Source organism: Poecilia reticulata, chromosome 16, assembly GCF_904066995.2.
Source record: "Poecilia reticulata chromosome 16, P_reticulata-male-v2, whole genome shotgun sequence".
NCBI lineage: Eukaryota > Metazoa > Chordata > Actinopteri > Cyprinodontiformes > Poeciliidae > Poecilia > Poecilia reticulata.
The window spans coordinates 1,807,939-1,833,508 of record NC_088845.1 but is presented as its reverse complement, the minus strand read 5'-3'; the positions used below and the strand labels follow the sequence as shown (position 1 = coordinate 1,833,508).

Here is a 25,570-nt window from a genome sequence, read left to right as displayed (position 1 = left end):
ATCACCTTAAATAGAGATTTTGTGTCAGACATGAGTTTGTAACATTGACTTTCTTTAAGTGTTTTTAAATATAAATAAATCTGGATTTAAAGGAGCAGTGACACATCTTCCATGTTTTTATGTCTTTAATGTTTTTAATTTCTTCTTCTTTAATGATGTAATGTTTTTTGTTTTTTTATTTTCTTTAATCTCTCTCTTTCTCACTGATTATTTCTGTTTTTATTTTAATTATGTAAAGCACTTTGAAATGCCTTGCTGCTGAAATGTGCTATACAAATAAAACTTGATTGATTAATTGATTGACATCTTGACTAAATATGTCTTTATGAAAGCATAAAGGCGAGAGGCGGGTCACCCTGGACAAACAGCCACGCACACAAACCTTATAGACCAGTTAAACCCGGGCTGGGCAGTCCTGGTCCTGGAGGTCCGGTGTCCTGGAACTCTTAATGTCTCCCTGGTCCAACACACTTGAATCCAACATCTGAATCACCTCCTCGGTGCAGGCAGGTTCTCCAGAGTCCTGCTAACGACCTCATGATTTGACTCAGGTGTGTTGAAGCAGAGACGCATCTAAAAGCTGCAGGAGGCCCTCCAGGCCTGGAGCTGCCCACCCCTGAGTTAACCTGATGGAAGCCAGAGTACCTGGAGAGAACAGGGAGAACATGCAAACTTTGGCTGGGAATCGAACCCAGGACCTTCTTACTGCAGGATAACAGTGCTACCCACTGCACCACTGTGCAGCCCTCTTATCAAAAATAAAACATAAAAAATGTCAGAAACAAATGAGCATTTTGAAAGTTTCATTACAACTTTGGACAAAAATAACACTACAGCATTAATATATTGTTTATTTCACTTTTCTAATTATTATGGGATTAAATGTTTCACTTTTCTGCATCTTTGGTTGAGCCTTCAGCCCTTTGGACTCCTTAACGCTGCAGCCTGTGGGGTGAAGCTTCAGGCTGAAAGAAGCTCCTCCTCGTCTCTGAAAGCCTCTAATTCCTCCTTTGAAAAGAGGAAATATGTTCTCACATCTCAGAACTGTAGAATATTAAGACACGACAGGACTGATCTTAGACCATCCATCCATTTTCTTGCACCCTTGCCCCTCAGTGGGGTCGGGAGGGTTGCTGGTGCCTCTCCAGCTGGCGTACCGGGCGAGAGGCGGGGTCACCCTGGACAGGTCACCTGGACAGAACACACAACCATGCACACACACACTCAGGGGCAATTTAGACAGACCAATTAACCTGACAGTCATGTTTCTGGACTGTGGGAGGAAACCGGAGTACCTGGAGAAAACCCACCATGCACAGGGAGAACATGGAGACTCCATGCAGAAAGACCGGGGCCGGGAATCGAACTCAGAACCTTCTTGCTGCAAGGCAACAGCTCTACCACTGTGCAGCCTGATCTTAGACCAATAAACATTAATATGTATGCATGGGTATAAATATGCTTTTTGCCATCATGCTGCTGCTCATTTATCAAGTTTTCTTCAAACCTTCACTTTTAAAATTTGACATTTTAATTCAGGTCTACGGCTGTTTATGAATTATAATTTAAGCTTTTCTTTCTTTTTTGACAGAAAAGTTGGTTTTTCTGCTCATCGGTTATAATCCGAGTTCTCAATATAAAACAGGAAGCAGTCGTGTATTTAAATGAAGGTTTTTATTCGGTTTCCTGTACATTCATGTACCAAACAGCATCACATTAAAGTCATCGTGTTTGAAGATGTTAAGAAAAAAAATAATCAGATATACGCTGATGATTCGGGTCCCTAAAAGCAACAGCAGCTCCAAACAGAGGAACAGGAAGGTTGTCAGTGTGTTTAATGGAGGCCGATTTCTCTGCTACAGGTGGAGCACAAAGCAATAAATAGAAGAAGTTGGTAGTTATGTTGGAGGATTCTCAGAATGTTTCTAGTTGATTAGTGGAGGATTGGAAAAATAACTCCGTTAGTTACATTCTTTAGTCGACGTTCTGCACAAACTCCATCCTGGACTGAACTGAGTTGATTCATCGTTTTATTCCTTTGGAGAAACTGAACATTTTTTCATCTCGTCGTTGAAATAAAAAAAAATACATAAAAACCACCAGGAACTGGCATGAATTCATTGTTTCTATTCATTTTCAGGAAATCAGAAAATCATTTATTCAACATTTATCATCAAATAATCAGCTGTCAAATTATGCAATATACTGTTTCGCCACAAGAGGGCACTAAAGTGTAACTTTACAGCTTTCTGATCTGCTGTTCTTCCTGCTTCCCACTGAGTTCGTTATAATCAGTAGTTTTACGGCTTTAAACCGACCAACAGCGTAAAGAACTCTGGATCTACAGCAGCTGGAGCCGATCCGTTTTATCCTGAAACTTCCCAACAGATTTCCTGAAATAAATACTGGAATTTGCCTCTCGTGCTTTCGGACCAACAGAGAAGAAAAAACCGCTGCAACCTCTGCACACGGATGTGCAAAGTGACAGAAACCAGTTGATCATGATTCCTGAATCTTGCTTGTTGAAAGCGGATGTTAAAGGAGCCGCCTGCCTCTCTGTTGGCCGGAAAGCGGACCCATCAGAACCCGGCTCCTCCTGGAGTCCAGCAGCTCTCAGGTTTTAAAGCGACAGCTGCTGGCCGATCCACAGAAACCAAAAGGAAATGCAAACGAAGGGCTTTAATGCTGCAGGGAGGCGGTTAGGAGTCAGGGGAGAAAGCTCTGTGTGCGTTGGGGAACTGCTGCGAGTTGAAGTCCGGGTCTTCTCTGACCCGCTTCTTCACGTCTGCTTTCACCTGCGGGGAGAGACGACATCACGACGCTCAGCAGCACAGAGGCAACGTTTCAGAAACCATTTCACTTGAATCAGAGTTTTAAGGCCGATTCAGAAACTACTTTTAATTCAGAAAACATTTTTCTGCTGAAAATGGTGAAAAGATTCTGTTTAAATTCTGTGATGAGGAAAAGACGACGTAAACAAAAAGATTCATTTAAAACAATTGGATGAAGTTCCATCAGTTCAGATTTAAACAAAAACAGGTTTGTGCATAAAACTCTGCAAGTTAAGTTACCAGTTAGTTTTCCTGGCTCACAAGGCAGGATTTTAAAATTGTTGGTCTCTTTTGAACCCGAACACACACACACACACACACACACACACACACACACACACACACACACACACACCATGGTAAAAACGATAGCGCTCACAGGTTTGGTCGTAGTGTGTGTGTGTGTGTGTGTGTGTGTGTGTGTGTGTGTGGTGTCCAGAAGGATCAACACAACCCGAATCCACTCACCAACATTCAGACTGCAGACAGGAAATCCCCTAAAATCCACCAAACCACACATGAATTTAGAGTAAACAAACATGGCCGACGATTTAGAGGTAACGGCGACAGTCTGAGTCCTCAGCGATGAAAGAGAAGGTGATGGGTGGAGCAGCGGCGGTTCTGTGTGCTGCTCAGACGGAGGTGAGCAGTTCTGGGTTTTATTAACTTTTGTTATCACTGGTGAACTCTAAGATTTGCAGTTTTTGCTGTTTGCATTCGGTGTCGGGTTGTGGCTGAATGAATCTGATCGTTCTAATCAGCGCTAGCTGAGGAGTTACTGTTCATTTCAGCCCAACTCCAGTTTGTCTCGGTTCTGATCCGCCTCACATGAACAAACATTCATATGGACTAGACAGTCCTCCATCTCTGATCTGCCATGTCAGCTGCTCTCTGGGATTCCCCTGTGTTTACACCACCGCGCTTTCTGATTGGCTGTCGCATTCAGCAGGCTGCGCTCTCATTGGTCGACAGGGAACAACAACACACGCTGCAACGTCGGGCCAAAACCGACCCACATGCTGAATGTCCCTGATTTTAGACCAGATCGCTCTGAACACACACACACACACACACACACACACACACACACACACACACACACACACAGCAGGACTTTTTAAAACATTATCAAAGAATTATTGAAAGTATGATTTTATAAAAAATAAAGCTGACAGATTTTTGAGCATTTTGAACCGATTCAAACTTCCCAGGATTCCCTACAGACTCTGCTGAGCCGAAGCGAACAGTGAAGCTTCCTGTCCTGACCTGCTCTGAGTACGCCTCCTTCACCTCCTGCTCCTCCAGGTCCGCCTGCAGCTGCTCCGGGGAGCTGATGGGCCGGACGCCGGCGCTCCTGGCCGCCTGGCCCACCGCATCGGACAGGGAGAGCAGGCTGCCGCCGCCCTGGCCCGTCTGCACACAAACACACACCGTGCTTTAAGAAGAGCGGGACACACTGCGGCCGGCGGCTCCAGCTGATCCCAGTACCTTCCTGCGTTTGGCCGGCATCCCGTGGAGGTAGGCGTCGGACAACGGCGGCTGAGCCTTCATCTTCCTCTGAGTCATCATGTCGCAGCGGATGATGGGAACCCACTCCTGCAAGAAGGTTTGACCGCCTTCAGTGAGTTCCTGAGTTAACAAGTTCTATTCTTCAGGCTACAGATGAAACATCCCAGTGAATCATTTGGACTTTTCCTCACTGAGCATTTTGGATGAAGTGACTAAACGAGTTCATAAACTTGATGTTATTTAGTGGTTTTGTTAATCAGGTGCCATCATGCTGATCCGGTGGTTTGAGCAGAACTGATGGAAACAGGTTCTGTGACTCAGATGGACGTACAGCAGCAGCAGCAGCGAAGCAGAGGAAGAGCGATGAAGAGGAGCGATCTTACCGGAGGGACGGCTGCCGCCCAGGTCTCCGCGTCCTCGCCGCCGCCCTCGGCTCCCGCCGCCGCCACGTCGCCCCCCAACGGCGCGGCTCCACCTGACGCTCCCAGGTCTCCGGGCAACGCTCTGGTCTCCCTTGACGACGCAGCGGGGGTGTCGTGGGACACGGACATGGCTTCCTCGGCGGTGGTGGCAGCTGCGGGTGAGAGTGTGTCTCCGATCTTGGGAGGAGGACAGAGACGTGAGAGACGAGGTGGGGACGGCGGCGTGCGGACGCAGGAACACGCTGGACTCACCGTGGCGCTCTGAGCCTCCTGCTCGCCGCCCGCCGAGCTCCGGTCCCTCTGTGGAAAAAACCCATCACATCTAATATTCATCAGCGCCTGAGGTAACATGAGACCCAGCAGGGCAGATAAAAGGGCCAGCCGGAGCGTCATGTGAGGGGTCAAAGGTCAGGATACCTGCGTGTAGACGATGTAGCTCTGGATCTGCTCCTGGGAGACGGGGATGTGCTCCAGGATCACCTGCAGCCGCATCGTCATCATGCCGGTCATCCAGTTCACCAGGCTGGGGTTGATGTCGCTCGACATGCGGCGCTGCAAAACAGCAGAAGAAGAAGAAGAAGAGCTTCCTGTTTAAAGCTGCTGGTTCCTCTCAGGCTCACCGCAGCAGGTCAGAGGTCAGCTTACACCTGAGCCTGCTGGAACCGGTTCAGGGTGTGGTGGTGAAAAACAAACAGACTGGCCCTTTAAATGGGCAGGGCATCAGGTTAAAGGTCATCGCAACAACATGCAGATGCACAAACCTTTTAAACTACTTTGAATAAATAATTGATCTGAACCGTTTAATAAATCAGAAGTGGACATGTGACTGAATTTAAATGGTTTTATTTTGTAAAGTGCCTCGAGGCGCATTTGTTGAATTGTTGCTATGGAAACAAACTGAACTGAATGGATTTTTTCAGGCTGTAATGTCGCCAACATTACAATGTTGAATATTTTTTCAGAAAGTCCTACAAAAGTATTCGCACCCGTTGAACTTTTTCACGTTTTCTTGTTGCAACAAACTTCTTTGTGTCTCATTGATGTTTTTTAATTCAATTAAAAATACTTGAAAGGCAAATTAAATGCCATCATAACTCAAGTCCTCCTCGTATCTGCAGAAGGCCATTTGTGGAGGTGAGGAAGTGAAGGACCTCCTGTAGCAGTCAGTCTAGCAACAAAACTGAAGAGCCCTCTGACTGAAGACTGTGGCTGTGTAACTTTCTCATGTCCATCAAGACGAGCTAATGGCTTAATGTCCAGGCAGCAGAGGAGACATTCCACAGCAACATGTCCTCACGACTCCATCAGTTGTTGGCTAGCTCTGCTCATCCACCTCCTTTGCTTTTGCTGCTCCTCTTTACATCCTCCTGGCTGTTTGGTTAGAAAGACGGCAGACAAACGGAGTCAAAGCTGGTTTGAACTTCCTCCTCCTCTCTGCATCCATGAAGTCTCATGTTCATCTCCTCTGGGATTTGGGGAAAGAGTTCAGGTGTCATTCGAGATGCTAACCAGCTGCTCCCTGTTGTAAAAGCGACACCTTGTTGCTACAGTTACGCATCATAAAAACAAAAGGAGCAACAATCCAGGACGCACAATTAGATGAAAATGTTTCCAAAAAGCAACAATTCAACCAGAAAACGAACAAAAATGCAGAAAATGTAACGACATGCTGCCACCATGAGGGGCGCTATTCCAGAATGCAGTCAGTGAGCAAGAGACGGTGTGAAGTGCAAGCAAAGTCATTTAAAAATGATCTATAAAGTGCAACCTGCCTCACTCTGACACCCTAAATAAAAGCGAGTGCTGCCACATGTTAGCTCATCAGCTAACAGTAATTTAGCCTCAGAGCAGGACGGCTGGCCATGCAGCAGCAGCATCATGCTGGGGGTCAGGGCAGCTGGAAGAGAAGCTACAAATACTTCAATCTGACAATGGAACAGTTTTCAGTATGTTGGAATGGCCTAGTCAAAGTCCAGTCCTCTAAAAAAAATTTCTTGTTACTTTTTCTGGCTTTTAGCAAATGGAGCAAATTCTCTGAACACGAGAAGTTTAGTCTGGTTTAACTTCAGACACTAAGAAAAAAAAGAAACCGTGTCTTTTTGTTAGGTGTATGAAAATATCTGGTTCAACTGTAAATAATGTTTTCCAAATTTAGGCTTTAAATCATTTGTTAGATTGGACTTTATTCCAAAACGGTTCAGTTTCAATATCAAGCACCTTTAGTGACTTTATACAGAAATCCAGAACTTTCCACACCTTGAAGACACCCGACTGAAATTCAAGCATATTGAAGGATTTCGAGCTCCTGTTTGAACTCTGAGCCCCTAAAAGCTCAACTGCAGTGAAAGGAAGGGACTAAAACCGAACCACACCACACTATCCAGCTCTTCATTCACAAAACATGCAGCTTTCTGACTCCTCCTCATATTTATGCCATACACAAACATGGATGTTACTCACTATCCTGTGGTTGATGACGTCCGTCAGCGCCCTCTGGTCTCCTCTCAGGCAGTGCAGGTTGAGGGCCAGACACTCAAACAGCGCCTGGTTGCACATCTGCAGCAGCCTGGGCCCAAACGTCTCATCTGGACCACAATTATCCCAACATTCATAAAGATTCAACGTTAAATAACAGCTGATTCTGCCAAACTGCAGCCGAGCCAGCAGGGGGCAGTGTGAGGTCAGGATTACCTGTGCAGCGCAGGATGTGAGTGGAGATCTGCGTCAGCTGCTGCCTGAAGAAAGACATGTTGGTCTGAGTGGCGTCCACGCCGTCCAGCACCGAGACGGAAGACTCCCTCTGCAGGAGAGGAGGGTTTACTGCAGCTGCTTTCAGACGATAAACTCAGGTTTCCATGTAACTGATGGTGTAGAACCACCACAAATAGAAGCTGCCACAGCTTCAGAATCAAGCTTTCTATTAAAAAATACGACGGGGCGTCAGGGCCAAGCTAAGAAGTCATAATATTATGAGGATACATTTGAAATAATGCGAGAATAAAGACAATATAATGATGTTATTCTTGTAATTTTTCTTAGCATGGTCCTAATACGCCGTCATAAAACAACGTAAAGAACTAGAAGACATTTTAAATATCCAAAATAAATAAACAAAACAACAGAAACAATAAATAAAATAAAGTCTCAATACAAAAAGTGTTAGTTAGACAAAAGCACCATGTGGAGACTTTAGTCATCCATTTTGGCAGAAAGAGAGAAAAAGATAAATTATGCAAAAGAAAATTATTGTGCTTGTTTTAATTAATCATAAGATTAATTGATTTATTGCTTATTCCGACAGGCCTATTGATATGTCTTATATTTTCACACATCTACCAATCAGAGTTTCAATGAATTTAAATATCATGGCAGCCAAAACAGATAGAAATGACCAAGTTACAACATAGAGTTGTAATTTCAGTTGTACAGCATGAATATAGTGAATAAATGTTTTTTTTAAAAACATTCAGTTTTAAATGGTGATAATTAAAACCATGTTGTTCTACAGCTGTGTCACTGGAGTCGTTTCATGCCCCGTCCCGCCCCGTGTCACGTCCCAACCCGTCCCGTGTCCCGCCCCGTCCCGTCCTGTGTCCCGCCCCGTGTCACATCCCAATCCGTCCCGTGTCCCGTCCCGTCCTGTGTCCCGCCCCGTGTCACGTCCCAACCCGTCCCGTGTCACATCCCGCCCCGTGTCACGTCCCAACCCATCCCGTGTCACGTCCCAACCCGTCCCGTGTCACGTCCCAACCCGTCCTGTGTCACATCCCGTCCCGTGTCACATCCCGTCCCGTGTCACGTCCCAACCCGTCCCGTGTCACGTCCCGTGTCACGTCCCAACCCGTCCCGTGTCACATCCCGTCCCGTGTCACGTCCCAACCCGTCCCGTGTCACGTCCCAACCCGTCCCGTGTCACGTTCCAACCCGTCCCGTGTCACATCCCATCCCGCCCTGTGTCACGTCCCGTCCTGTGTCCCGCCCCGTGTCACATCCCATCCCGCGTCCCGTCCCGTGTCACGCCCCGCCCCGCTCAGCCAGAAACCCTGAAATGAAAACATCACAAACGGCCAAACTGCGTTCAGAACGGCAGACTGAAACTCACGAAGCTCTCGGTGATGTACTCCTCCAGATCGTTGACCAGGCTCTCTGCAGCTGCCTGCAGAGAGAACAGCAGAAGAAGAAGCATCAGCCTCCAGGTGTTAGATTGGACCAATCAGAGAGGATTCTGTGAGTGGTACGGACAGCGATGTTCTGGTCCGTGGGCTCTCTGCCGCTGAGGTAGTTCTGGGTGAAGAACTGGGCCAGCTGGGGCTGGATGCGGCTCAGCGGCTGGTGCTGGCCGTGCAGCAGCAGCACCAGGTCAGACATGGTGAACGTCTGGCACACCAAAATCAGCAGCTCTCCAAAGAACCCTGGGACCAAAAACACAGGAAATGACTTTAAGAGCCTCTTATCGCTCCACCGCCGAAGCCAAAACGATTAAACCGAGTTAATCTGCTCAGCCCTGAACACGCAGGGCGCTAGCAGCAACCGGGAGCCGACCTGTGGGGTCCTCCTGGCCGTTGAAGAGGTTGGTGGCCTGCGACAGCCGCTGCATGAACTGAGCGATGCTCTCGGTGTCGTTCTGGGCCTGGCCCAGCGAGCCCATCATGGTGCTCAGGACGCCGCGCATGATCCCCGTGAACAGCTCCGGGTTTACGGACTCTGCTGCGGCCGCCGCCGGGTTGGCGCCCGCGGTGGGAGGGGGAGGGGGGGAGAAGATGGGCTGGGAGGCCTGGAAGAAGAAGAGGAGGGTCAGAACCGGTTCTGGAACGTCTCCAGCGGGTCCGTGCAGCAGAAAGCCGCCCACCTGCTGCATGAACTCCGTCATGCCCTGGATGAACGCCGGGACGCTGGAGGTGGTGACGGTTATAGACGGGGCGCCGGCCGTAGCGGCGCCGGGCCCGCCGGCGACGCCCAGGAGAGAGCCAAGGAGCTGGCGGAGGTCCGGGGCCAAGTCCTGGGGCTCGCCGCCGCTGCTCTCACTCTGGGCCGGCGCCGTGGGCGGCGGGCTCGGACCCGACGTGGAAAAGGAAAAGGAAGTTGAGGAGGAAGTCTGAGAGGAGGAAGAGGAGGAGGTGGAAGTGGGTGTGGAGGAAGAGGAGGAAGAGACGGTTTGGCCTGCTGGAAATACAGACAGTTAATCATCATTAGTTTATGATTATTTACAGAGATTTAAGTTTAAAGGTGAAACACGTACCCATCTGGCCCGGCATCAGAAGCTGCCCAACCAGGCCGCTGATCATCTGGTTGAGGGCAGCAGGGTTGAAAGCCTGGAGGCAGGAGAAGTTTGATAACAGGAAAACTCAAACTGTTCCCACAGGAAAACTCAAACTGTTCCCACAGGAAAACTCAAACTGTCCCCACAGGAAAACTCAAACTGTCCCCACAGGAAAACTCAAACTGTTCCCACAGGAAAACTCAAAACTGTTCCCACAGGAAAACTCAAACTGTTCCCACAGGAAAACTCAAAACTGTTCCCACAGGAAAACTCAAAACTGTTCCCACAGGAAAACTCAAAACTGTTCCCACAGGAAAACTCAAACTGTTCCCACAGGAAAACTCAAACTGTCCCCACAGGAAAACTCAAACTGTTCCCACAGGAAAACTCAAAACTGTTCCCACAGGAAAACTCAAAACTGTTCCCACAGGAAAACTCAAACTGTCCCACAGGAAAACTCAAACTGTCCCCACAGGAAAACTCAAACTGTCCCCACAGGAAAACTCAAACTGTCCCCACAGGAAAACTCAAACTGTCCCCACAGGAAAACTCAAACTGTCCCCACAGGAAAACTCAAACTGTCCCCACAGGAAAACTCAAACTGTCCCCACAGGAAAACTCAAACTGTTCCCACAGGAAAACTCAAACTGTCCCCACAGGAAAACTCAAACTGTCCCCACAGGAAAACTCAAACTGTTCCCACAGGAAAACTCAAAACTGTTCCCACAGGAAAACTCAAACTGTCCCCACAGAAAAACTCAAAACTGTTCCCACAGGAAAACTCAAACTGTTCCCACAGGAAAACTCAAACTGTTCCCACAGGAAAACTCAAACTGTCCCCCACAGGAAAACTCAAAACTGTTCCCACAGGAAAACTCAAACTGTTCCCACAGGAAAACTCAAACTGTTCCCACAGGAAAACTCAAACTGTCCCCACAGGAAAACTCAAACTGTTCCCACAGGAAAACTCAAACTGTCCCCACAGGAAAACTCAAACTGTCCCCACAGGAAAACTCAAACTGTCCCCACAGGAAAACTCAAAACTGTTCCCACAGGAAAACTCAAAACTGTTCCCACAGGAAAACTCAAACTGTCCCCACAGGAAAACTCAAACTGTCCCCACAGGAAAACTCAAACTGTTCCCACAGGAAAACTCAAACTGTCCCCACAGGAAAACTCAAACTGTCCCCACAGGAAAACTCAAACTGTTCCCACAGGAAAACTCAAAACTGTTCCCACAGGAAAACTCAAACTGTCCCCACAGAAAACTCAAACTGTTCCCACAGGAAAACTCAAACTGTTCCCACAGGAAAACTCAAACTGTTCCCACAGGAAAACTCAAACTGTCCCCCACAGGAAAACTCAAAACTGTTCCCACAGGAAAACTCAAACTGTTCCCACAGGAAAACTCAAACTGTTCCCACAGGAAAACTCAAACTGTCCCCACAGGAAAACTCAAACTGTTCCCACAGGAAAACTCAAACTGTCCCCACAGGAAAACTCAAACTGTCCCCACAGGAAAACTCAAACTGTCCCCACAGGAAAACTCAAAACTGTTCCCACAGGAAAACTCAAAACTGTTCCCACAGGAAAACTCAAACTGTTCCCAAGCATTTTCACAGCAAGTTTTCAAACTTCTCCTGCACCACAATTTAGAGATTTAAAACAATTCAAATCAGCCAAAAGCAGGTTCAATTCACTATTATTATATAATTTATTACAGTTATTCATATTTTTGAAAGTCTCCTGCAGGGATGAGGCAAACTGAAATATAACTCAACTTAATGCTGAAATATCTAATGAAATTTCTTTTGCACACCTTAAACGACTGACTGGAAAATCACTAACAGATAAATTCCCCACTTTCAATAATGTTGTTTAACATAAAATATAGGACTATTAATAAATCAGAGTAATCAGGAATCATAAACATTCATTCAAACAATCTGTGTAAATAAAATCCCAGCTCAATTTAAATGCTTAGACACAACATGTCAGGAAAATTACAAATAAAGTGCATGAAAATATCTGGTTTTATCTGTAAGTAACGTTTTCAGAAGAAATCAGGCATTTTCCAAACACCTCATTGAAATACAAGCCTTCAGTGTGTTTCAGCAGGAAGCTCCCACCTGTCCCGGCTGCTGGCCCGGCATGGCCGCCCTCACGTTGATGGTGGTTCCCCGGGTCCCGAAGGCCGGCGGGGGCATGCCGGCGGCGAAGGGGGGCCGAGAGAACACCACCCTGGCCTGGGGCTGTTGGGGTCCGGCCTGGGAGGGCGGAGGGGGGGCAGTGGGGGTGGTGGTGGGCGTGTTGGGCCCAGTGGTGGTGGCTGAGGAGGTGGGGGTGGAGCTGGGGGGCGTGTGCTGCGGAGGGACGGGCTGGCCGGTGGCTGCAGCGGTCGCAGCGCTGGTCGCCACAGCAGCTGCGTACTGGCTGATCTGCTGCATGAGGTTCCGCATGAAGTCTGGCGGGAGGCCCCCTGCAGGGTGGAGGCCGGAATGACAGCGTTACAGAGTTACTTCTGCTGTAATTAAACACCTGATTTCTGTAAACACTCTGCTGCTTTTTAATGTTGAGTAAAAGTTCCCACCCAGCAGCGCCACCTGGCTCTGTTTCTGGTAACTACACTGCATTTCAGGTTGTGTTTCCCCAGCGAGGGAAACGGAGAACAGTTCTAATCTATTCTGATTAAAACAATTATATGCAAAAAGACTAATAATTCAGCAACTAACAAACTTATAAGCAGAATATAAAAATATAAGAAACTGTGTAACAAAAATAAAGATACACAATGAATGTTTAAAAAAATAATTTTGCTTAAAAAAACAGAAATTAATACAAACAAAATAGTTACAAATAATTGACAAAAACTAAACACAGCATACAACATTGTTAGACAGAAAATGTGTGGAGAAATTTAATAAATGTTTTAAAAATAAAATGAAAAAACCTGATTTTTTAAATTTGAAAAACAAAACTATACAAAATTGATGAAAATTTGATGCATTAAAAAAGTAAAATGACATTTAAAAAATTACTTATTGATTTTAACCAAAAGACAAAAAGATATATTTTTAAAAAATAAATAAAAACATATTAAAATAACTAACTTCATAAGTAATTATTTAAAACACAATAATATAAAAATCAGGTCAACATTACCTGCTTGTCCAGGCATCTGCTGTCCAGCTGCTGCAGCAGCGTTTGCTGCAGCGCCTGCAAGAGAAACATGAACATAAAATCTCTGCCGTTTCTCTGTGACTCGTTTCTGCTGAGCAAACAGCGACAGCAGCAGAGGACGGAGGCAGACGGCCTCATCTGCTGCCGAGCAGCGACACACACACACACACACACACACACACACACACACACACACACACACACACACATCGCAGAGCTTCAATCAGTGGCGGGGAGGGGACAACACACCGTCCGCGTTCATCTGCATCATGACCACCGGGACTGCCTGGTGGCTGATCCTGATGACCCGGGAGCCACCCTGTCCCTGTCCCTGTCCCTGTCCAGCCTGCTGATTGGCCGTGGTAGTCTGTGAGGGGGAGGTCTGTCCCTGACCTGCCTGCTCCGGCTGGCCGCTGGGCTGGGTGGGCGGAGCTTGTCCCTCAGTGCTGTTGGCTGCAACAGTCACTGTGGCTCCCAGGTTCATCTGTGGAGAGAGGTCAGAGGTCAGCGCGGCTCAGGGCTGCCGGCGGGGACGGGCGCGGCGCCGCCTACTTGCACTGGGATGTGATGGTGCACGGCTCCGGGGAGGCTGACGGGGCTGCTGTAGTGGGAGAAGGGGCGGACCACGTGGAGGTGGCGGGGAACCGGGCTCATGAGGTTCAGCCGCAGGTCGCTCAGGGCAACCAGGGCGTTGCCCAGCAAACGCAGACACTCGCAGATCTGCACCAGAGTCCTCTGGTCGTCCTCTCTCTCCTGCAGGAAAAACACAACAAACAGGCTCCAGCCATTTTAACCTCTGCTGCCCGACACTTCAGAGGTCATCAGTGGAAGATTTCTGTTCCACTAAAACATGAAACGCATCATAAATCACCTCATACATAAAATACTGACGCATCTAGCTTACAAAATATGTTTTAGCTGAAATTAAACTTTATACTTTCTGAATATCTTTCACATGATGTCCTGGTTTAAGCGATGGCTGAATAGATTCATCATGATGAATCGATTATTGAAACTAATGTAGTAATCAATTAATGGTTAACTGGAGGATCCAGACTAAAAAATGCCAGTTACTGAAAGAACACACTCAGAGCAGTAATTAATTTAAAACTATAGAATTATTAACATTCATATTAACAAGATTAATCTGTTGAATCCAGCCAGAACTTCTCTATTGTAAAAAAATTAAATCTCCTAATAAGCACCTTTTACATCTAATTATTAATCAGCCCTGCAGCGTTTTGATGTTCATCCTGAATATACAGAAAAGTTTCACTGAAACAGAAAACAGAGGAGCTGCCCGTCAACAACGCAAAAGGTTTTACTTCTTCAACAATAAGCTACGTTTTTATGATAATTGATTATCATTAAAGACCCAAAACATAAATAAAGTTTACCTTGGAAGCTTATTAAATGAAAAAACATTCCTGACTTGTGGCCTGGGACCAAACAAAATCATGTCAAGGGCCACAAATGGCCCCTGGGCCACACTTTGGACACCCCTGCTCTAAAGTTAATACATTAATATTGATTTCTTCATGCTGTGCCGGTTGTAACTTTGCATTTATGCAGAGGAATCTTTTGCCCCGTACTGTATTGTTGTTGTATTCTGCGGCGGTGGCCGTCTCCAGGATGCTGTGCGCTCGCTGCATGAACGGCTGCAGCCGCTCCTCCACCCGCCGCAGCTCAGACAGCATCTCCGCCAGCTCCGCCGGGCTGGGGTGGCTGCAGCAGGGACAAAGAAACCACAGCAAGCATTTCAACATCCAGGATCCATGACAATGATCAGGCTTTGCTTCTACTTCTGGAAGCAGGACTGAATGTTTTACTGCACTTGTTCCTGAGAAACTGAAGCAAACCAGAGGAGATCCCTCCGTTCTGATCCGTTTGTCAGAATTTCCAGATTATCTGGACCTAATCTCCATGTTGGAGGTGAACAACTCGTCCCCACCTCGGACCCGGCTGTGGGGTCGGCCCCTCAGACTGGGCGGAGGAGGACGGCGGGGGCGTAGTCGGGGGTGGAGAGGTGTCCATGGGCTGGGCGGAGGGAGACGGAGTGGAGGTGGTGGAGGAGGAGGAGGGAGGCGGGGGAGCAGCAGCAGCAGCTGCTGCAGCAGAAGACGTTTCGGTTTGGGAGGATGAGTCAGTGGTCCGACCCTGAAACAGAAACCAGACATGAGTGAAGTTGCTCTTCCCACGACTTCCACAAGTTAAATGACTTCAGTACCAAATGTCTGTAGAGATGAAAATCCTTCACTGTCTTCCATTTGCTGCTGACTTTTAGGGTCACGATTCGATTCAGAAACAATTTTTCTGTTCAAACGGTCTAAAAATGCTGTTTAAATTATGTGACTGTGTAAACAACAGACATACCATTTAAGTGCCTTTTAAAATTGATTTTTGAGCAGAATTTATTTTTTTTCTGTACCTCTAAATGTTTGTGGAGCAAAAGTTCTCGTTTGTGCGGCTGTCAGTTTAAAGAGATTAAAAATGTTCCTGTAAGTCACCAAAGGTCAACCAAAGGTCAACCACCACCACACTTCCACGAGTTCAGGAGCATTTGGTGTCAATCAACTGCTACAAATATTTTAGCTGCACAAAAGTAGGGAGTCACATTAACTTTGATTTTGTAAAAGTGGATTGGCTGGTTGACCTTTAATGACCTCTGTAAACATTAATATCTTTAAACTGGTAGCTGCAAAAACAAAATATTTTTTGCAAGCAGTCAGTTGCTGCGTGACCTCTGGATGACCTCTCACCTCCATCCTGTTGATGACGTCCTGGATGTCTCGCAGCAGGTTCTCGGCCAGCACCAGCCTCAGCCTGGGCTCGCTCTGGACCGGCTGGTCCATGTCGATGTGAACGTTCACCGAGCCGTTGCTCTGCAACAGCAGCAGCAGCTTCAGTCAGAGGGACGCTGCACACCGACAGGTTACAGGAAACTGAGCGGGTCGTGGCGCTTACCCCGGTGCTGGTGGTGACCCTGGCGTTCCGGGCGTTCTCCCCCATTCCCGACACCATCTGCTGCACCGTCATCTGCTTAAAGGGGAAAACGCAGAGCGTTGGGAGCGCTGGACAGCAAACCTGCAGCTGCTCATCTAATCAGACTTTAAATATTAAAGGTTTTCCTGAAATTAAACATCCCTGAGTTTAAATATGATGCAACATTCTACCTTTTCCCTAACTAAGCGATATTAAACATTTTGTTTTTTGCAAAATATACGATTTCTCAGGGCAGCTGATGTTCAGATGAATGAATGTATGAACTGAGCCACATATAACTTCACTATGTGTGATTGTTTGGAAGGAGGAAGCAGAGAAGATGGACAAAAAGCTTTGATAAAAAATCCAAATGAAGAAATAAATCAGAAGAACAGCTCAGCAGTTTTATTGTTTTTCTCAAACATTCAATTCATCTAGATAGAAAATGAAGGGAACCCAAATCTGATGCAAGTTTTACTGTTTATGTTTTATTTTACCAGAACAAGCTGCGGCTGGTTGATTCAAACAGAAACTTAAAGCCATCAATCTATCTACCAATAAAATACTTCAATATAAAATGAAATCTACAAACATTATCTGATTATGACGTCTGTTAAATATGTTTCAGAGAATTCACAAATAAACTGGAAAAGTGAAGTTTTCCCTTCTCATATTTAATGAAGTGCAGCATTATCATTATATCCACTGAGGTTTTCCTTTTAGCCGTCGGTCAGCAGTAAAATAACATGACTATAATTAATGAACAGCCATGTTTATGTCAATGTTCTCTATGCTCATTTTGAAGTATTGCTGATGGAAACAGCAAAATCTGAAACATTTCTACAATAAAAAGAGTTGGTGGCTACAGGCTAAATCATGGAAGCATTTGCAGAATAAATCCTGACGTAGCGAAAGCTGCCATCCACTGGAGGCTCTGTGCCTTACCAGAGGCACAAAACGTCCCGCTTGGGGGTGAAGGACTCGCTAGGTTTCCCTGAGTTGGGCGATCCGTGTTAGTTTGTAGCATTAACATTTTTATAGACAAACATCTGTTGCTAGAGTGTTATCATTTCAAGCTCTTATATATCAAAATGTCTCATTTATCAGCAGTTTTGTTCAGTTTAAACGTCTTCAGGAAGGAAACTCCCAGTGGAAACGCTCTTTGACCCACAGAAGACTTTTCCTCACTTTCTCATGCCTGTTATTTAATCTGCAAGAACAGAAATGTTGCTTGAACCTGTTGAAACTGAAAACTGAAGTGAGTCACGTTCCTTCTCGTTTGTCTGGAAATGATGAACTCCTGACTATAAAACCCTTTTCCGTCTCTGGTGGTTCCAGTGTTTTCTACCTGAGAGCTGCAGCTTCCCACCAGATCTTAATCTGCCTCATAATCTGGTCTTTTCCATTTCCCTTCTCTGGAAAATCTGCCTAAAGCAACTTGGAACCACCGGATGAAGACGAGCCGGTGATTGTGGCTGTTTTTTCTCTGGTTGTGGCCTCCCAATGGAAAACCCCACTACCCACTTGTTTAGATGTTGATGTAAATTTTCATTATCAGTTTCTATCTGCAGCTTTCCCACAAACAATTTGACATTAACGCCCACTTCACGCTGAGATCAGCACATTCTGCAGCATGGGAATCTGTGTGGCAGCCGTCGGTCTGCACACAGGTAGGCAGAACTAAAAGGTGTGATCCACGCACTCATCTGTACTGAACTTCATTTTATCAACTCATTTAAAGCAGAATGTGTGTTAAAAGATTCCCCCATTGCATAACTGATTTAAGGACCCATGACTGTTTTCTTTCTGATTTTTTGTCAGGATGTGGGACAATAAGTAGAATCCAACACTCTGGAGACATCCGGACTGTCTTCAAAACGTTAACATTTTGAAGCAAATGTGGACACAGTGACTTAAAAACAGTCAATTATGAAGTGAGAGAATCTGTATAAACATGAACAGGAGGAATCCATCTTGTTCCACCAACCAGACGCCGGCGCAGACTAACCTGGATCTGCTGGGGGTCCATGATGTTGACGGGGAGGTTGAAGGTTCCTAGCATAACGTAGCTGTTAGCATTGCGGTCGTGCGGCACTTGGGACGTCCCCTGGGAGGATGAGGACGGGCCGCTGTCTGCTGAGGTTCCTGCAGACCCCGGACCGCCCTGGGAGGGTGGAGGGGGGGCCCGTTCCACCAGGTGGATCACCTTTCCACCCACATCTGGGAAAAAACCCAAAAAATACCTCAGCTTCCATACAGAGAGGAAGAAAACCATTACAAACAACTAAATATCCTGTTACTTGAATTAATTATTACAGTTTCTCTAAAAATACAGCAGAACACACAAAAAAAACTTGACTCACTGTAGTCTGCGAGCGTCCGTTCATCCTGCAGCACTCTGCCCTGGTAGATGAGCCTTTGTTTGTCCACAGGAATGCCCACCGAAGGGGCGATGTGCTCCTTAAACTCTCTCACTGTCAGCTACACGCAGTGGGACAAACAAATGAGCGAAGGCTGACAGGAAACAGAAATGTGGAGCAGAAACTGAGCTTCTACCTGAGAGCCGACAGTGTAGGTTCTGCTCTGGGAGTCTAGTGTTTTCACCGTCACTTCTATGTCTGAAGTTTGTTCCTCCATGATGTTCCTGCAGAAAACATGGTTGGAAAAGACACTCCTGAAACATCAAAGTCAATAATAATGCTGATATTTCTTAAAGTACAGTTGATAAAACTCCGTTTTTTTTTTACTAGACACCATGTTGGATGGAGGCCATGAAGAACCAGTTCAAGGCAAAAAGCGATTCAACATAGAACTATATCACCAATATATCTTCATTTAAATGCAAAGGACACAATGGAATGAAAAAACTACATGGTAATATAATCACAAGTGTCATGAACTTGCATTTTACATGCAAATATTATATTTAGCCAGATGAAGCGAGTTTCTCTCACACATGTTGTCCAAAAATGCTGAAGGCCCCAGAGTGATGAGAAAGAGAGAATAAAGAGATATTCATATAGCCACTGATAGCCAGCACAGAATTTATAAATAAACATTTTCAAACACCATGCAGCCCAGACAATAAAAATAACTCTCACATGCAGACAAAACTATCCTGTAATAGTAATGTTCAGTGCAGATTAACGGTCAACCAGCCTGCAGGGGGACGGCATCACTTAACCTGCTGCTCACATCATCTGTTGAAAATTCCTTCATTTTTTCATTTCCCCATATATATCACATGATTAGAAAAAATCTGAATGTCAGTTTATTCCAATATGCTGCAGCTTCAATAGAACCCAATAAAGTCCCCAATAAATGTTTCATTTTAAATCTGAATAAATTATAAAACATCATGACTAGCAGACTTTAACATGAGTCATCCAGTCCCTGATCAACTCAACGCTCCAGAGTCAACCTATGATCAGTACATCTGAAATTAAAAACATTTTGTGAGATTAACAACCAATAATTTCTGTTAACCTGACAAAATAGCACATGCACAGGGAGCCTAAAATACAAGTGTAGAGCTTAATGTGAACACAGTCAAATGTTTGGGCTGCGAGGTTAGAAACCAACCAAAGTATGTCTCCATTAGAAAGCTGCAAAGCATCACACTTCAAATCTACGATTGTTTTTATTAACCAACAACAGAAGCGCAGAGAATAATCCTCCTTCAGTTGCTGACACACAACTGTGAGACACTCAGTCATTATCGTTTTCATGATATTCAAATCCCTCTGCGTGGAAATTCAGGAGCAAAGCTGTTCTTTAAAATAACTCCAGTCCTCCACTGTCCTGCAGTTTTTAGATGTGCTACAGGTACGAAACCCTGGAATCAAACGGCTTCATTACCTCCTCCTGGTGTAGATGGTTCTCCAGAACCTTGCTAACGACCTAATTATTCTGTTCAGGTGCTGCAGCAGAGGCTCATCTAAAAGTTGCAGGACCGTGGCCCTCAGGACTGGAGTTTGGCACCTATGAGTTAAACTACAGCATATTTAATAGATGCACAAGCAAAAAATTTAAGTTGAATGTTTTCCATAACATTTCTTTTTATGAAAAGTTGCTGTAAGTAAAACCAGTTTTGTTGTCAGAGTTAAACAAAGCAGACAAAAACAAAAGCTGACTTGCATTTCACATGACGACAAAATTACACAGCGTGTTTGAATAATTTCTCTTGTAAATAAACATAAACATGTTTTATTGTTACATATCCCTTTAACAGAGCAGGACATCATTGTTGAATGTAAGAGTCATGACTTGATGTGAATAAACCATCCATCCATCCATCCATCCATTTTCTTGCACCCTTTTTCCCTCAGTGGGGTCGGGAGGGTTGCTGGTGCCCATCTCCAGCCAACGTTTCGGGCGAGAGGCGGGGTCACCCTGGACAAGTCGCCAGTCTGTCGCAGGGCAACACAGAGACACACAGGACAAACAACCATGCACACACACACTCACACCTAGGGGCGATTTGGAGAGGCCAATTAACCTGACAGTCATGTTTTTGGACTGTGGGAGGAAACCGGAGTACCTGGAGAAAACCCACCATGCACAGGGAGAACATGCAAACTCCATGCAGAAAGACCCCAGGCCGGGAATCGAACCCAGAACCTTCTTGCTGCAAGGCTGTGCAGCCATGTGAATAAACCACATTTTCATAAAACTTCTACATATTTTCTATCACAACAACGCCTCCATCACTCCCAGTTTTATCATCTTAAACCCTACAACCAGCTGTGGGCGTTCATTCAGCTGACATAAGCACTATTATGTGAATGCTATATTATGATTGCAGTTTCATTTACAGTAAGCTAAAAAATAGAAAGTGTGGGACATGGAACTGAAGGAGGCTCCAGGTCATGTTATGGAAACAAATTACTTAATCATTCTGTGTTGTCTAATTAAACTGTGTGCTGTTGTGTGCACAATTACCTATACAAGTCAATATCCATCTAATTAAGTTTGACCAAACATAAATAATAATTGAAAGCTTTAAATCTTATGAGTGTGTTTAAGGAAAATGATTTGCTTTGGCAGCGGGTCTCTTCCAAAGGTTTAGCGCTGGTTACAACACCGACATCCTGCTGCTGACACTAAATTAAATCAGTAAAATGTTTCATGTTAACTTTTACTCTAAAATATGCCATAATCAAAAATAACTCCAGTCCTGCATTTAATTGTGGGTTTTAAAGAGCTAAGACGTAACAAAGACTATCCAGCTGGGTTTATATAGCTAACTGGAAGCACGGCTATGCTAAGCTAATGATAAGTAGCTAAACGTCACAACGAACAGAGACAGTAACCGTTCATTTCCACGGATGTTACGTTCTTACCTATTAATCACTCTACCCTCTCACTATATCCGGTGTTATCTGGTTGTTTTCACCGGAGAACGAACCGCTTCCCGGTGGGTCGCAGCTCCGGTGTTTGCTTGAAGCTAAGAGGCTAACGAGGAAGTGACGTAAGGGGGCAATCGGAAGTGTTCTACGGAGAGAAGAAAAGATGGCGAACTTGGTGGAGGCGACGAGCCAGAAGCACTTTGAGGAGTCTCTCGCCAAGGCTGGAAAATGCCTCACCGTGGTACACTTCCACGCTGCGTGGGCCCCCCAGTGCGGCCAAATGAACGAAGTAATGGCGGAGCTGGCCAAGGAACACACCGGCACCAAGTTCGTGAAACTGGAGGCAGAGGCGGTCCCGGAGGTGTCGGAGAAGTATGAGATTTCCTCGGTGCCCACTTTCCTGTTTTTCAAGGCCGGGGAGCAGGTGGACCGGCTGGACGGGGCTCACGCTGCGGAGCTCACCAAGAAGGTCCAGCGGCTGGCGGTGAGCGGGAGCCCGGCTGGAGCTGCGGAGGTGCCCGACCTGAACGAGCGTCTGAAGAAGCTAATCAATGCGGGGCCCTGCATGCTGTTCATGAAGGGCTCCCCGCAGGAGCCCCGCTGCGGTTTCAGCCGGCAGATCGTGGGGCTCCTGAAGGAGCACAACATCCAGTTCAGCAGCTTCGACATCCTTTCCGACGAAGAGGTCCGACAGGGATTGAAGACCTTCTCCAACTGGCCCACCTACCCGCAGCTGTACGTCAACGGGGAGCTGGTGGGCGGACTGGACATCGTGAAGGAGCTGGCCGAGTCCGGGGAGCTGGAGAACACCTGCCCGAAGGCCGTCAGCCTGGAGCAGCGCCTGAAGTCCGCCATCAACCAGAGTCCGGTCATGCTGTTCATGAAGGGCAACAAGGAGGCGGCCAGATGCGGCTTCAGCCGGCAGATCCTGGAGATCTTAAACGGAGCCGGGGTGGATTATGACACCTTTGATATTCTGCAGGATGAGGAGGTCCGGCAGGGCCTGAAGACCTACTCTAACTGGCCCACATACCCGCAGCTGTACGTGAAGGGCGAGCTGATTGGAGGCCTGGACATAGTCAAGGAGCTGAAGGAAAGTGGGGAGCTGGTGCCGGTTCTGAAGGGGGAGTCATAGGTGGATGTCCTCCACCGTCCTCCATCCTTCAGACGGGGAACAAGAAGCTTCTGCAAGGGCCCCAAACAGTGGCTCCTCAGGGGCCTCCAGAGCAAAGATCAACAAGAACTTTCAGATCGTAGCAGTTTGGTAGATTCTGTTTGCAGAAACGGAAGAACGTGTTTGTTTCTTAAGAAAACTCATGCAAACACTGGAGACTCTTGAAAATACATCTTTAAAATGTTTAAGAAGTAGGAATATATGTGTGATGATGGCATAAAATCCTGTAATTTGGCCCCTCATCTGATTCTTGGGAAGATTCTGATAAAAGCTTGTTTTGGTTTGAACTTTAAGGTTCTTGAGGTTCTTCAGATTGTTCCTCTTTAATGTTTTTCACATCTTCATCCTTGGAAAATGTTTCATAAACAGCTTTTCATCCATTTCTTTCAGACTTCTGGAAATCCCATTTCCTGTCTTTGTCATTCTTCCTTGATTAAAAACAATGATTAAAAGATTTAAATGAACATAAAGGTGTTTGCTTCTGTTGTCTAAAGATTACTGAACATTTATTAACTGAATCGCCCTGTTTTCCTCTTGAATAGGACAAACCTGCTTAGCTGCATCATGAATCCTGTTGAACTGGTGGACATGATGCTATTCAAGCGGCAGCAGAGCCAAGCTCACTTTATTTATATGCATTTTAAAAACACACCTGACCAAAGTGCTGAACAGATTACACTGAAAATCCACAGAATCTGAACATATTTGCAGTTTTACGGGCCGGTGACCTGATGAGCATAGATGTAGAAGATAAGATGCTGCGTTGGCTTGTCCCATAGACATTAACATTACGTTTAGATTGTCACCATTTCTTTGATTTGCTATTTATTTGGTTAACACAAATAAATAGGAAGTGAACACTGGAGATCAGGACATTAAGAGAAGAATCTGAAGCATTTATTAAACCTGTTAAATATCTGAAACAAACCATTTGAGTATCATAAATATGATATAAAACCACATAAACATCAGCAGTTTGTCTTCATGTCTACATTCTTCAATGCAGCTGCTGATTGTTTGGCCATAGAAGCCATTGAACGGGTGTACCTAATAAAATGGCCGTTCAACATTTATTTGGAGAAAATTAATGCACACTAAATACATCTGCATATTAATACTATATTAATATTTAGATGATAGCCTTTCTTCTATTTATTCAGGTAACTAATAACCAGGTTGTCTAAACTTTTTTTTTTTTTCCAAAATCTTCAATTAAAAAAAAACTTGCAGGCCAAAAACAATAACACATTTAAAAAAACTAAAATCAGAAAAATATATAAGGATTTTTTTGACAGTCCAACAAAAACTAAGCATCAATGAAACAAATAGATTTTTTTTAATTAGAAAAGTGTGAATCAAAGCTTCAAAAAAGGTTTCACGTTTTGGTTATTAAGAAATAAATCCAGTTTTCTAAAACTCCTTGACTTGATTAAAGGTAACTGAGAAATATGTAGTTTATTATCAGCAATAAAAACAGGAATTAGATCCCCATTAATTTAAAAATCCTTTTTCTGTGTTTGGCTATGTGTTAATAAAGTGCTTAAAGCTGATCTGAGTGCATCAAAGTCCACTGGATGGATGTGTTTCTATTTAGCATTAAATTACAGGAAAATCAGGAAACTTGGTCATTAAAATACTTTGTATTGTGCCAAACATTTTTGAAATAATATTTCAATTTGTGGATAATTATTTTGTCTCTACCCGCATCTGAGGGGCCACATTTGCATCACTATAACCGTTAGTGGCCCCCGCGCCACACTTTGACCCTCCTGATCTGAGGTGAGTCAGGAAATGGTCTGGCTGACCCTCCAGGTAAAAATATGTTTATCGCCCCCTTGTGGAAGCAGGAGTTATTGCAGTAACTCCTGCACGATCTGCGCTTCCCTCCTTGTTTAACAGTTTCCAGTGATCTGATGCAGGCATATACATTTTATTATTCACATTTATCATTATTTTTTACTTGGTACCAGCAGTCTAATGGTTAGACAGTTATAATTTAAGCAATAAGCACTGAATTTATTTTGGATTAACCATAAAAACAATTCAGCACAATGGTAAAACTTCAGTGTGATGTCTATTTTAAATTGGCATGAAGATATGCAAATCAGGTATTAATAAAACAAAAAGGTATCTTTTACATTTCCAGAGCATGGACTGACCTTTTGTATGTCAAGAGTTTCCATGAGGGGTTTTATTGGTTCACATGCAAATCAGTTCACACAACACAGCTCCTGGAAATGACGACTATGTAACCAAGGCTATGACTAAAACAGCCAGAAATGAGAAGTATTTAGGTTTTCTGCTGTGGTCAGTGAGACTTTAAGAGGCAAAACAACAAATACTTCCAAGCTGAAGAACAAAAAGCAGAAAAATGTAGAATTTACTCTTTTTTTCAACTGAAGAGGAATAAATGGTTAGTCTACGTCTAAGAGGAAATAAGCCAAACTGACCAGAAAACCAAAAGGCCACGAGAACCACATAACACATCCAATCCTCACCCTGGCTGGGAAAATGGCTGCTCCTTCAGCTTCATGCTCTGCTGCTGAGGGAGCATGCAGCCACATGTTGGTTTGTTTACCCACACAGTATGTTAAAGTGATCTTTTCAGAGAGCATTGTGCAATTACAAGGTGATGAAATCCTGACTGACCCAAAGCAGTGAAGCACCCAGAAGGTTTGCTAAAGGGATGACATGCCAGAGTTCATGCAAACCTCCAGGTGTCCCAGTGCAGCGCCCGTCTCTGCTGACGTTCACTCACCAGCTCGACAGAAGCTCCAGTAACCTCCAGATGCCACTCATCATTTACAAGCTCATTTACGATCACACATCTAGTCCAAGATGGTTTCAGGATCTACTTATTTAAA

The 25,570-nt window shown here is 45.2% G+C and overlaps 2 protein-coding genes across 9 annotated transcripts; one reads left to right on the top strand and one right to left on the bottom strand.

Moving 5' to 3' along the window:
• Positions 1-1,655: 1,655 nt before the first annotated feature.
• Positions 1,656-25,570, bottom strand: bag6 (BCL2 associated athanogene 6). 8 transcript variants are annotated; one of them, XM_008431042.3, is made up of 25 exons: positions 25,465-25,570; positions 18,741-18,828; positions 18,548-18,665; positions 18,193-18,404; positions 16,167-16,241; positions 15,962-16,084; positions 15,154-15,359; positions 14,795-14,927; positions 13,755-13,955; positions 13,452-13,686; positions 13,185-13,238; positions 12,152-12,501; positions 10,002-10,074; positions 9,612-9,925; positions 9,305-9,536; positions 9,005-9,174; positions 8,865-8,918; positions 7,454-7,562; positions 7,223-7,347; positions 5,180-5,314; positions 5,015-5,062; positions 4,724-4,939; positions 4,320-4,427; positions 4,098-4,244; positions 1,656-2,795 (listed from the first exon to the last, which is right to left on the bottom strand). In XM_008431042.3, the coding sequence occupies exons 1-25, from the start codon at positions 25,506-25,508 to the stop codon at positions 2,700-2,702; spliced, it is 3,666 nt and encodes a 1,221-aa protein (XP_008429264.1). In that variant the 5' UTR covers positions 25,509-25,570; the 3' UTR covers positions 1,656-2,699. The 8 variants fall into 8 exon arrangements, with proteins under 8 accessions (XP_008429264.1, XP_008429265.1, XP_008429266.1 ...); XM_008431043.3 differs by having other exon boundaries at positions 9,612-9,922; XM_008431044.3 differs by having other exon boundaries at positions 16,167-16,238.
• Positions 21,696-23,176, top strand: glrx3 (glutaredoxin 3). The gene has a single exon (XM_008431047.3). It carries the CDS (start codon positions 21,696-21,698, stop codon positions 22,665-22,667), a length of 972 nt encoding a protein of 323 aa, XP_008429269.1. The 3' UTR covers positions 22,668-23,176.